Genomic DNA, 13,642 nt, shown 5'->3' on the forward strand with positions numbered 1-13,642 from the left:
AAAATTTCAGGAAAGCTTTCCCAACTCAGAGTTATGAATCAATTCGTCCCCAAACCAGGGAGAAGCAGATGCCAATCATTCAAGGCCTGAATCTTCTGCTACCATTTAATGTACCCAGGTGCCTGCCTCCCTACTGGAAGGCCTTTGGAATTATTTGAGCTTTTAATATCAAATGTACATTGTACAGGTCACCTCCTCCGTGGAAACTAAATGACAGGGGTGTATAAAACACAACCCTGACTACTAAGAACCTGAGCAGAGATAGAGAAATCAAGTTTAATTGCAAAGGCTTTGGTCCCTGGCGCTTCCTTCACAGTCTGCTGGTTCCCTTTGCTTTACCTGCCCGCCTCCAACATATGGCTTCTAACTTCATCATCTGAAGCATGAATAGGAAGCTTTACATTGTGTGTGGCCTCACAGGGTCTTGAATCCGCTTAGTCCTTTGATGAGTTCGGGGGCTGAGAATTGTGCACCCAGCTGGTAAGGGGGAAGCGAACACAATACCTTTTCCCCATCCTCTGTAACATTTTGTAGAAGTAATTTGGGTGGAAAAAATAGTTAGGACAGCAGGCCATTGAGATCATTTTCATCAAAGTGAGCCTGCACACGCACACACTTTTCAATCATCAGTTACATCCAAGTTCCTGCATTTCCTTCTTCCCTCTCTGAGGACATGACTGAAATGTCTTTAGAGGGTTGTGTGCTTGGAGCATCTACTCCAGTAACTCCCGAGCAGTATAACTGAATAACTAAGGGTGTAAATTTGGGGTACTGGTGTTCATTAAAGTGGATACACATAAAGACATCAGCCCAGCCCTTACTATATTTAAGTTTCAATAGCCAAATAATTACTGAATGCCCACGTTGCTCTCAGCACTGTGGCAAGACACCGGAAGTGAACAGTATACCCCCGGCTCTCACAGGAGCAATACACGGTGATGTTCCTACTTGGATGGCAAAGCACATGGCAGGGCTAAAGTATTACCCTCGTGTCCAGGACTCACTGCATGCTTGGGCCGCATCCACGGCTGTGGTGAGCTTGGGCTGCATCCACGGCTGTGGCGAGCAAGCTTGGGCAGCATTCACCGCTGTGGCGAGCAAGCTTGGGCAGCATTCACCGCTGTGGCGAGCAAGCTTGGGCCGCATCCACGGCTGTGGCGAGCAAGCTTGGGCAGCATTCACCGCTGTGGCGAGCAAGCTTGGGCTGCATCCACGGCTGTGGCGAGCAAGCTTGGGCTGCATCCACGGCTGTGGCGAGCAAGCTTGGGCTGCATCCACCGCTGTGGCGAGCAAGCTTGGGCTGCATCCACGGCTGTGGCGAGCAAGCTTGGGCAGCATTCACCGCTGTGGCGAGCAGCTTCTCCGGCTTTGTGCCTTTGCTAGTCCTTCGCTTCCACCCTTGAGCAGCTCCCAGAACAATGCAGTGCCGGCTGATTTGGGACAGAGGACAGCGGTTCCACATCTTCTGTTGAGACAGCCATGCACCCAGTTTCTGAACAAGACCCTCCCTTGACCCTAAAACAATAAGGATTTCTATAACCTAGCACTGCAGTACCATTTCTGTTCATTGCCTCTTCCCTCCTCACCTGGAGCATCCCCAGCCCGAGCAAAGCAGGCACCGGAAGCCCCGGTGTCTCTCTCTGCGGCCCACAGAAGCTCTTTATTCCTCTGCTGCTGCAGCAGCGATACCAAACCTCACTGTTCCCTCCCCCAAAGCCTGTCCCCACACCACCGCGGAGCTCGCACTCCCATGTCCCGTGTCCATCCACGCTCCCAAGTTTCAAGGTCACAGGCGTGTCTTCAGGTCACACCTCTCAGGAAGCCTCCCTGCTGCTGTGTTGCTTCATAACACTCAGTGGAGTGGGAATGGGACACAGAAATCGTGTGAAGGTAAGAAAGCCTCTGTCCCAGAAGGTGGAGGAGCCGAAGGAGCACTGGCCACTTTCCATGCTCGCTCTGCGGCTACTCACTCCGCGGCTCCTTGTTCGGCCCTAGCAGCCTCTTGAAAGAAGCAAACAGCCTTTGGCCCTCTCTACATTGTTCATTTCCAAGTATGGAAACGTTTTATTCTCTCACCTACATTTTTAGAGTAATACTGTTTTTATTTATTTCGACGGTTTCACAGAATTTCCCAAGTTAGCTTTAAGCAGGCAGCTTGCCGCCTCAGCCTCCCAAATAGCTACAGCAATGCTATGTCAAACTTGACTACTGATTGGAAACCCCTCGCCTTCAAAGGCCACACTCCCAGCTCTGACTGCACACCCTCTGTGCACAGATGGCCCCTTTAACTGTGTTCACAAGGTTTCCGTTTGGAGCTAGCTGATACTTCTGCCTGTAAGACTCTCCCTGGAGAAGACAGCATGGGTGGGTGCGGGGGCGTGGAAGAACCCTGCTATGATGTGTGAGGCCTTTGATGTTTCCCTGTTTGCTGAAATCCTAGTGTCAACCCCATCCCCACAACCCTGCCAGAGCCACCGAGATTTTACACTCATACTTGAACTGGGGTGCAGTTGCCAAATCAAACGCTGCCCCCCTCACCTACAAGTGGGCTCTACAGAGCTATGGAATGTTTGTTCTGTCAAAACTGTAAAGGACTATTTGGATTCAAGTCACCACCGCCCCCTGTAAATGATGGGAATTTATCAAATGATGTAAAAGCTGTCATGCCTCATTTGGCTCCTAACTAGATTAATCTGACAGTTTAATGTATGTGCACATCTTAACAAAGATGTGTTCCTTGGGAAAATGTGATTTTTAAACAAACAAAAAATACAACCATAGGCTAGTAGACACACACGGCAGGTGCACACCCCTGATAGGAAGCCACTACCTCCTCTGACCTTCATGAGAGGTTCTAAGATGAGGTGACAACAGAAACAGGACAGAGAAAAGAAGATTCCCCACTCAGAAGGTAGTCAGTGCCTTTGATCTGAGGGCACTAGGCCTGGTGCCCAGAGGTGGCTCCCCAAGGCTCCACTTCAATCAACAAGAATATATGAAGACACTCAAGAGAGAAAAGTCACAAGAAATAGTCCCTACTTATTAGAAAACTATGGTGAAACACACAGGAAAACAATTTCTGGGCAAGACTCTCTTACAGAACACAGCACTAACATCATGGTGTCCTTCTTCCAGGCCAGTATTTCTGATATAATGGGAAATGGGTTTTAATGATCTAGTTACCAATGCGACCATCTGGGATAGCTATACCTGAGACTTTCCTGGGGTTTCCTGGTCTTGATTGTCCTGTTATGATTACTAATAGTTTCCCTGTCACTCTCTAGACCATCTTCATTTGAGTGGTAAATTATATAATTTCCCTTTATTAAACAATCTATTCAAGAAATAGCCATTGTGGCTAAGAAAAGTCTATGCCTAATGTACATAGTGAGGATAAAAAGTCTTAGCATCCACTGAGAAAAAATGTTTTGTTTTCAGTTAGTCAAATACTTATTTAACAAATCAAGTTTTTGCCTCTACAAGGTCTTTCTCTAACTAGCTTTAGGATGACTTTTGCAACAGCTTGTTTTAGTAGTCAAATTTCCAATGAACTCGCCCAATCTAGAAATTGTAGACATGTTCCGATCTTGAACTCGGCAAACTTAAGTAGAGAAAAACAGGGTTAGGAGGTTCCACACAGGTAAGTATCAGACCATGCCATTCACCTTCTATCCCATAGACTAAGTCCAATTCAACATTGCAGCAATCACCTCACTGAAAAGGACTTAGTCTTGCCTGCCCCTGGCCCCTAGGAGAGATTCTATCCAGACAACAGCAAATAGATGCCCATCACATCTCCTGTTTCTGAGATCAGGCAAGGCACTATGCAAAGCTTCCCAAAGAGAGTGGATGCAGCTCACTTTGTCCTCAACATCAAGCATTTTCTGAGTGTGTTCCTCAGGGGAAGCAGAGGAGCAGGCCCCAAGCAGGGAAAGGAAGAAAACTCCTCACTCTCTGACTCCCCACTCACTGTCTGCCCCCTGCTTTGAGGCTAAAGTGAATTACCACTGAAGTTACCCAAACTTTTTTTCTCTTCACATTGAACCTTGGTTATTATAAATAACGATTTAAGAGGTTCAACATATCCACACTCATTCTCAGTAATACATCACTCAAGAGTACGCTCATAAACATGTCAAGGGCCTGTCTGTCTGATGTATCTGAAGGTACAGCCTCCTTAAAACAGAAATTCCTCTTGAATTTCTCTACTATCATCCTACACCATTCACTTTCCTTTGCGGAGATTAGGGACCACAATAAACCACGAAGGTCTCAGCAAGGGCAGCAATCAAATGTCCTGATGCAAATTGTCTTCCAGCACTACACCTGCAATAAAACTATAATGTGTAACAGATCAAAGGCTGACATATGGTCTCACACCATGGCCTCTATCCTTTCCCATTGTTGCACATTATTGAAGTCTTCCAGCACCCAGTTCATATTGGTCACAGGCCAACGCTGGCCCTCCAGCTGCTCCTTCCTTGTTATCAGTGAACAAAGGTTGGAGTTTGGGCACCTCGCATCCTAATCACAGAAGCATTTGGAAGGGTGGAGTAGAAAATGACGTGTCTGCCACAGCACACCCCCCGGAGAGTCAGGAAAGTGATGAAACAGCTGCCCCATGACCAGGATGAGAGCCCAGAAGCCCATGAGAGTCCTTGAGCTGGCCTGACTCCACAACCATGTGATTCAGGACTTCGTATTGTATGCTAGAAATGAATGCCACAAACACAGGCAGGTATTTGAGTAATCATGAAAGTGCATCTTTCCGTACAAGCAGCATGCTTGCAAGTAAACGTGGGGTTTAGCCCTGGCCTGAATTGCCTGGACGGTGATGGTGTCCTATAGGCTTAATTAATTTATCTCTCACCTGTGTTCTTTCAAACATAATCTTATTGTAGTGAAATATTAAGATGAGATGTAAAAAGTGTTGGGACACTCTTACGTGTGACTTACCATTAGGATCATAAAAGTGAGAAGATATTGCACATTATCATTTTAATACCCTCAACTGGACTGTAAAGGAAAATTTTCTCTGCCTTTTATCACTCTATCCTTGGTGTGATTTATGTTTATGATCTGACCTGTGTGTGAGGAGCTGTCTTTTAGTTGGTGCCTCTAATATACCACTTTGCCTTTGTAACATTTTGGAAAATGAGGTCGATAAATCCATTAAAGCTGTGTTTGCCATTTTTTGGTAGGTAGACCTTGATGAGTTCAGGAATGTGCTTTCAAAAATAGTATCTTTGGGTGGCTGTGTAGAAAACTATGATAACATCTATATTTCTATCAGCTTCCTTTTAAAATTGGAAATTAAGCTACAGCACATTTTCCCTGTTTTGGGAATTAGACATAATCCCATAGCTTCTAAATTTACTTTATTCAGTAATTTAAAAGTCTGTGCCTCTGCAATTAGATAAAGGGTACAAGGTCAGAAAATTGTGAAAACTAGACTCAGAACTCAGTGTCAGAGTGTCGGTAGTGCAGATTCCCAGTGTAACACAAAGTATTTTCATGAATAAATACGAGACCACCAGGGCTTCAGTAAGTGGAATGTAATTGCTACATAGCAAGTAAGTCCTAGTAAGATAATGATAGCTTAAAGTGTCAGTGTTGCACTAGTGGGAGTGTTTGGAAGACAGTATTTTCCTGTCCTTGACGTGAGTCTACCTTTCCAATGACAGAATATTTCTCAATCAAGATCCTAGCCAGCCAGAGGAAACAAGACTTACAAAGGAATGCTCTGCTAGAAAACAAATTTGTCTCCATCCAGCTTCCCTGGCAGGCATGGTCACTGTGCCCTGTGGTGGAATGTCCCTTTACACTGTGTGATTGGCTAATAAAGAGCTGAAAGGCCATTAGCTAGGCAGGAAGAGATGAGGTGGGACTTCTGGGGACAGAGAGCTCTGAGAAGAAAGGAGGAGTCACCAGCGAGATGCAGAGGCCAGAGAAAAGTCCACCTACATAGAAAGCCCCATTAATCAAAACTAGCTCACTGTGCAAAATGAACAGAGCTCCAAATTGGCACAATATAATCTCACTGCAATATTTTTTAATTTGTTGATAAAACACCAGTATTTACAGTGCTCCATATAATATTACCCTATCATAAAATGATGGTAGCCTAACATTGAGATGTTCTGTGATAAATTTCTTCAATCTACTTGAATACTCTTAATTTGACCCCTCTCTAATAAATAATCATTTATATGATCATTTGCATGACTGTAATAACAATGTATCCCAACTTAAAACTGACTTGCACACTAAACATAAGCAGGTTTGCTTCTTGAAAGAAAAACTTATAATTATTTTATCGATGGTATGCCTTCTGCCCTAAAAGGATTTGGTAACTTTTTAATTTTGATAGTATGATTAGATATATTAAGTTTGTCATAAAGGCAGAAATATCCTGCCACTCTCAGATAGATCTCAACAACTCATCCTAACATAATCCTTGTTTTCTTGGGTGCTTATTGACAAAGGGTCAATATACATATGACTTCTGCATGTTCCAGATTAAACCCCACCATATGGTTTAGGAATGTGTCTAAGGACAGAACAATAAAGGAAGATAATGAATATTTGAATATTGTAAAAAGAAATTATACCATGTGAATAGGGAGTGATAGCAGACACATCTGGTCTTGACACCTGAGACACTGAAGCAGGAAAGCCCAGAGTTGGAGGTCAACCTGAGACACATAGCCTTCCTTGTCTGAAAGGATAAAGGAAAGAAAGAAGGCAAAGATGGAAATTGTAACAACAAAAGAGTGTGGGTGGTGTTTCCACGGTAATAGTAAAGAGAGAACACATGATTGGATAGTGAGTTTTAATCACAAGCAAATTAAAAGCAAAGGGATATTTTCACGCAGCTTTTCCTGAGACGTGATCTTGAAGAGTTGTCTGGGGTGAAGTACAGAGTGAGGGATGTGCGTCTCTTAGCGCCCTGGGCTTACCTAACTTCTACACAAATGAAGTGTTTTCAGACCTTCACACAGCCTTGCAACCTGTCTCTTCCTCCCTCTGTGGTACAATAGCTTGGAAAAGCAGAAGGAAACTCAAATAATGTCACTCCAGTAATAAAACAGAGTAATGTCGTTTTCTATATGCTCAGGAGTTACAGATACCATCTCTATTTCTTAAGTATGGCTGTGAAGAGGTAGGGTAGACCTGCATGCGTCCATATTTACCCCTTATAAATAAATCTTAACCCATGAGAGCACCTAGTCTCCAAATACTTCCAACACGGAGAATCAGGGATTCTAGGGTCCTAGAACTTGAAATATGAACATTCCTACACTTAAAAGATGTTTCATGTTGATGTTAATGAATTTATGTTGTTAGACATACTTCATAATTCTCATGAAGGCTCTCTGTTGCCAGAATGAACCAGTTTAACTCAGCTACTTGGACATAACCTCAGCTATAAAAATTATTAGAAATCTCAAAACATCTGGATTGATACTAAATCAGTGTGATCATAGGCTGAAATTTTTACTTTTATCTTAGTGATTTATGAAAAAGCTTCATAATATGATTTTCAAGACCTCTTGCTGCATAGATTTCAGGTTCTGAATTGATATATTTCCAAGTAAATATTCTTATAGTGAAAATAAAAACGTAGTAAGATTTGGAAATGGTGTTATCCATGCTGATAAAAGAATCCATATTTTTCTATTTTCATGTATGTGAGAATACATGAACATACATACATATAGGCAGGTAAATCTATCCACCAATTTCAAAGTGAAAAAAATAAACATGCACATATGATTTGGGTTGGGGAAATTATTGTATCAACAAAAAGAAAATAAAAACGAATTTTCAAATGCCATCAATGAATTTCAACTTTAATTCCCCATTTTCCCATCCAGAACAAGTGCCACCCAGGACCAGTTTTCGAATGGATTCCTCTGGCAAGTATTCAGAGTTCACAGTTCTGTGAATACATGTCTTCCACTTTGTGTGACCAGTCATTCTCCTGAGTGGTATCAACTTTTCACTATGTAATATTCACTGTGATAATAATTTACCTACATCACATGTGTTCAAGATAGAGGGTAAGCCTCATCATGGTGGGTCTGGATGCTTGCAAACCAAAGACAAATATTAATGAAAAGTTACCAAAAGACTACACTTAGAAACCAACTGTCAAAGAAAACCGTAAGACTAGATAGATCTGTCCTGTCCAGAAGAGCAGCCACTAGGTACTAAAATGCAAATTTAGATGTATTATCAAATGTTTGTGAAATCCACACTGGATTTCAAAGACTTAGTACAAAAATAAGCCTTGTTAATTCTTTTATGTTAAGATTGTGTCACAGTTAGGGTTTCTATTGCTGTGATGAAACACCATGACCCAAAAACAAGTTGGGGAGGGGAGGGTTAATTCAGTTTATACTTCCACATCACTGTTCATCACCAAAGGAAGTCAGGACAGGAGCTCAAACAGGGCAGGATCCTGGAGACAGGAGCTGATGTAGAGGCTATGGAGGGGATCTACTTACTAGCTTGTTCCTCATGGCTTACTCAACCCACCTTCTTATAGAACCCAGGACCACCAGCCCAAGCACCACCAACCATGGCCTGGGCCCTCCCACACTGATCATTAATTGAGAAAATGCCTTACATTTGGATCTCATGGAGGCATTTCCTCAGCTGAGGCTCCTTCCTCTCTGATGACTCTAGCTTGTGTCAAGTTAACACAAAACCAGACAGAACAGATGGTGTTTTGATAATTAAGTTAAAATGTTATTAAAATTGATATTATTTGTTAAACTATTTTTAAAGTGGTTGCTTGGCAATATTAGATAACTTCTATAATTTAAATTTTATTTAAATTGGATCTTGCTAAACAAGATAAATGGAAACAAGAAGATAGATTATCTCAAGAGAGGAAAGCTAAATATTTTTCAAAAAAATAATCCCAATTACAAAATGCTATGTTTTGGTACTATTTTGAGTTAGTGTACAATATCATAGCTTCTAGTTTAAGAACTTAAGAAATATCTTAAGAATTTTACTTGGATTTCCTTTTGCTTATCTATTCCAAAAATACATTATCATTTGTGATGTAAGCTAAAATATTTAACATCGTTGTAGACATGAAGGAGGAAAAAGAAGACCTAGACTTACTTTCCTCGTCCAGTTGCTAATGAAACACTCTTAACAGCTGGTTAGCCTGCTAGATGGGAATTCTGGACACTCAGGGCATTGCAGAAAGGTGTGCTTCTTAGTAACAGCTCTGTTTCTGGCTGTGGGCTTCAGTGTACATCTGTAGTATGTCTCCATGATGACAACTCATCATCCATCCCAGTGTGCTCTAACACCCCTTTGGGGAATGTGTGCACTGGAGATCATCCATTCCCTGAGTTTCTGTGCCATTCTTCTGACTGTGTACAAAACATGGAAGATGCTACTCAGCATGCAAATAATGTCCGAAGGAATTGTTTAGCTTGGTCTGAAATCTTTAGAGTATAGTTGCTCTTTCATTTGATTGAGACACTGGCTGTAAAATCCTTGTAATATTTAAGAATATCTTATACCCAGGGAGAAAATGAGGCCTAGTAATTATGGTTAAAAAATGGAATCAGGAAATCTAAAGCTCACTTAAACTAGCCTCAGAAAATGTATTTCTTGAAAATTCCCAATGTCTAAATCTATTTTATTCAGGAATAAAAGGGTTGCCCAATAGCTTAGATTATCTTCATATATGTACAAAGTACAAATGTAAAGATGTACATATTTACATTTAAAATACAAAAGATAAAGTTATAGTTTGAATACTTTATTCTAATGTGTAACTCAGAGTTTCAAAAAGAACCAATTCAAATATTTTGTTAAGTGTGCATATCAAAAAAATCATAGAAAATTATAATTATATCCAATAAACATATGATAAAATTTCTCACATGTTTATCAAATTATTAAAGACAAAACTGCCAGACAAAATGAGCCCAGCTGTAGAGTACCACAGAATCCCCTTGCAAAGAAAACCTTGTCTTCTTTAGGGTGCTTTTTAAGAATCCAGGATCATAAAAGTCCAATCAGCAGCATTATCAGCAAGATACAAAAATCAATCAAATGAAAGAAGAAAAAGTCTATTAAGTTTGTTATTAAAGTGTTAAAAGATCCTTAAAGAATTCAGTAATCAAGCCAGGCATGGTGGTACACGGTTTTAATCCCAACACCAGGGAAGTAGAGGCAGGCAAATCTCTCTTAGTTCAAGGCCAACCAGGCCTACATAGTTAGCTCCAGGACGGCTAGGGTCTTGTAGAAATATCCTGTCTCAACAAGGAAAAGAATGGTGAGGAGGGAGAAGAAGGGAGGAGGGGAGGAGAGGAGGAAGGGAGAAGGGGGAGGGGAGGAGGAGAGGCGGGGAGAGGAGGGGAGGGGAGGGAAGGGGAAAGGAGGGGAGGAGAGGAGAGGGGAGGGGAGGGGAGGAGGAGGGAAGGGGAGAGGAGAGAAGGAGAGGAGAGGGGAGGAGAGGGGAGAGGAGAGAAGGAGAGGAGAGGGGAGGAGAGGAGAGGGGAGGAGAGAGGAGGAGAGAGGAGGGGAGGAGGGAAGAGGAGGAAAAAGAAAGGAAGGAATTCAGTAATCAGAGAGTTGAAACCAGCCTGGCCAAGACTGAGGTCAGAGATGGAGCAAAGACTAGATTTCTGGGAGAGAAGAGCAGGTGTGATAGGGAGAAGGCAATATTTAGGACTGAAGAAATCTGAGTTGTCTGCAGGCCACAGAAGAGAACCAGAGAGGTGACGGCTTCTATTATGGTCACAGTATGCTGGGCTACCGTCATATCACCAAAGGAATAAATGGGGAAGGTGAAGAGAGATTCTTCTAGACCCAAAAGTATCAGCTACTTATCTGTAATGTTTGATTCGGTGATCAAAAGCAACTAATTCTTCTTTAACCCACTCAGTATCTAGAGAGCTTGAACATCCCCAACCATGGGGATGTTCAATCCTTCATTCCTTCCTCAGTCTTCCTTAGATCCCTTTACAAGAGAAAGCCGAAACAGCAACTCTTCAATAGGGAAAATAAGTAAATAGAGGTTTTTGTGCCAAATGTGATAAGCCATGCTGCTTATGTTTCAACTAACACGTGAAAGGGCTTAACTACCAAAATTTAGCTGGCAGTTATAATAGTAACCCATGCTGTTCTTTGCAGTTTTGAAGACTGAATCCATTCATAAAATTGGTCAGTTGTGTTTGATCATTGAGCCTTTTCCCTAAATGCTATGCTAGAACCATGCTCTGCAAAGGCTTACGCTCGTACTGCATGTTAAGTCTTCAGCAATCTTAGTGCAAACAGGAGTCAGATTTTCAAATGCCATTGTCCTTTAATATGAGGGGAGTTGTGCTGATAACGACTGTTTACTACTTTTTTCTTTTGAGACTGAGTCTCACTATGCACCTGTCTTGTGTCTTGAGCCCGCATTGATTGACCTGCATCTGCTTCCCAAGTGCTGGGATTGAAGCGTGCACCACCGCGCCTTGCTTTGATTGTGAGGCTTTGAATGTAAGCTTTTATGTTACTGGTATGAACCCAGGATAAGTTAGGGCTTATTCATTCCCTCTCACTAGCTTGCCTCAAAGGTCATACAGGATCCCATCAGAGACGAGTGCCATGAAATGCTTTGTTTCTTAATGCCTGTGTCTACTGGGACCTAGCCTCTATGCAAGACATAGCACTGGCCAAGGCTAATCATTGAAGGCAGCATCTGAAGAGCCCCCCACAGTCCTTCTAAAAGGGAAAAGAAGGAAAGAAAACAAACAAGGAATCAGAAATGACAAGGCTGTCAGGGCACGGTTGAGTGACGCCCTAAGTTACTCAGGACAGATGAGTTCCCTTTCAGGCTCCATTATCTAATAAGCTCCCAAGTGCATGGTTTACTTTAGACAAGATAGAGGTTGGGATGATTAGCTACTTAACTGCAGTGGTAAAGGAGGAAGTGTTTGCTCCCAGATGACTTACATTAATAAGGGGAAAGATAAAACATGATGCAGTAATTGAGCCCATCATCAGGTTAGGAGAGCAGCCAAGATGAGGTCTTGAGAACATCAGCTCTTTCTTAACCAACCAAGGAGGAGGAAGAACAATGCTTCCTATCTTTGTACATGTAATTTTAGTTGCTTTGCAAGGCCAGACTCAGAAAGGAGGAAAAAGGAACAAAAGAAAAATTATCTTTCTAAACGCTCTTTTTAAAAATAAAAATTAACCACTTAAGACAATCTATCATTTAAACTATTTTCCCACTAATTGTGTCCCTAAAGTTTCTAGCCCTGCAGCCTGCAAAATTAACAACAAAAAAATTAATAAGTCACATTTGCTGGCATGCTTGTCTGGTGATGAGTAAGTTTCATCTGCTGGCATGCTTGTCTGGTGACCCTTCTCCGGCTCTGCCTTACTTGGATGCCATGTTGCTCACACCTTCTTCGAAGAACACACACACACAGCAGCTCAGAGCAATAGCCAGAACTCATGGGGCTGGACAGATGCCTTAGCAGCTAAGAGCACTAGCTCTCCTGGGGACCTAAGTTTTGTTCCCAGCACCCACATCAAGTGGCTCACAGCGCCTGTAACTCTAGCTCTGGGGGACAGAAGGCTATGTTTGGGCCTCTGCAGGCAGTAGCGTGTAAGCACACACACACACACACACACACACACACACTCACACACTTTTTTTTTTAAGTCGCAGGCTTCTAATTGTCAGGAAAGGGTACATTAGAAAGTAAAAGGAGGGTGAGCACCTTTCTCATGTCTCCATTTTTCAGAATTAAACAAATTAACCAGATAAAATCTAGACATTTTTTTCACTTTAAAAAATTGAGTCATTTTCTAATGAAAATCTTTTACATTGAACAACAGCAATACTCTCTAACATAAGCCAAACTCCTCGAGCCGGACGTTGGTGGCGCATGCCTTTAGTCCCAGCACTGGGGAGGCAGGGGGATCTCTGTGAGTTCGAGGCCAGCCTGGTCTACAGAGCGAGTTCCAGGACAACCTCTAAAGCAATACAGAGAAACCCTATCTCGAAAAAAACAAAATAAATAAATAAATATAAATAAACCAAACTCCTCATACCTTGACACATCTCAGAACTTCATTGCTGAGACTGTCCTATTTTTGGCCTTTTCCTATAGGAAAAATCTCTTAAGAAATGAGATGTAGCATACAGTAAAGCCCTTTTGGAGTTCCCCTAGCAGTATGCACAGGCACCAACTCACTGAAGGAGCAATTTTCCACTCATGGGTGCACATCAGTCATGCAAGAGCGAGGAGAAGTAGGTTAAAAGTTCTGTCTCCTTAAAAACAGAAACGCTGACGCCTGACTTTTGTATTTCTCATGTTTCCAGACAGGAGATTAGAATGAATAGTTATATCCTAACCAGCTCTATCTCCTTGCATTTCTCCACCCCTTGGAAAAATACTGCAACGGTTTTATAGGACTGTCCACCTGCCTCCAGATGCCCAAAGGCTTACTGAGTTTACGAATCACTTTGTTATAGTGTTGAGCAAAGTTTTCATCTTTTCTTTGCCACCTGATTCTAACTAATAATTGGACACATCTAGGCTTTCCCATCTTTAAAACACGGATGATTGTGAAGTTTATGCAGGCTGACTAGTGGAAGTCTGATGGT

At 42.2% G+C, this 13,642-nt stretch overlaps 1 protein-coding gene across 8 annotated transcripts in view; it reads left to right on the forward strand.

Moving 5' to 3' along the window:
* The window catches only part of Magi2 (membrane associated guanylate kinase, WW and PDZ domain containing 2), a 1,397,005-nt gene that overhangs the window by 1,238,644 nt on the left and 144,719 nt on the right, over positions 1-13,642 (forward strand). For 5 of the 8 annotated variants that reach the window (XM_040735144.1, XM_040735143.1, XM_040735141.1 and 2 more), the window contains one exon: positions 7,878-7,919. The exons of the other annotated variants lie outside the window; for them this stretch is intronic. In XM_040735144.1, coding sequence (XP_040591078.1) covers positions 7,878-7,919 — 42 coding nt within the window. The remainder of the gene's footprint in view (positions 1-7,877; positions 7,920-13,642) is intronic. 8 annotated transcript variants of the gene reach the window in all.

The sequence above is a fragment of the Mesocricetus auratus genome, unplaced genomic scaffold (assembly GCF_017639785.1).
Source record: "Mesocricetus auratus isolate SY011 unplaced genomic scaffold, BCM_Maur_2.0 Super-Scaffold_100043, whole genome shotgun sequence".
Taxonomy (NCBI): domain Eukaryota; kingdom Metazoa; phylum Chordata; class Mammalia; order Rodentia; family Cricetidae; genus Mesocricetus; species Mesocricetus auratus.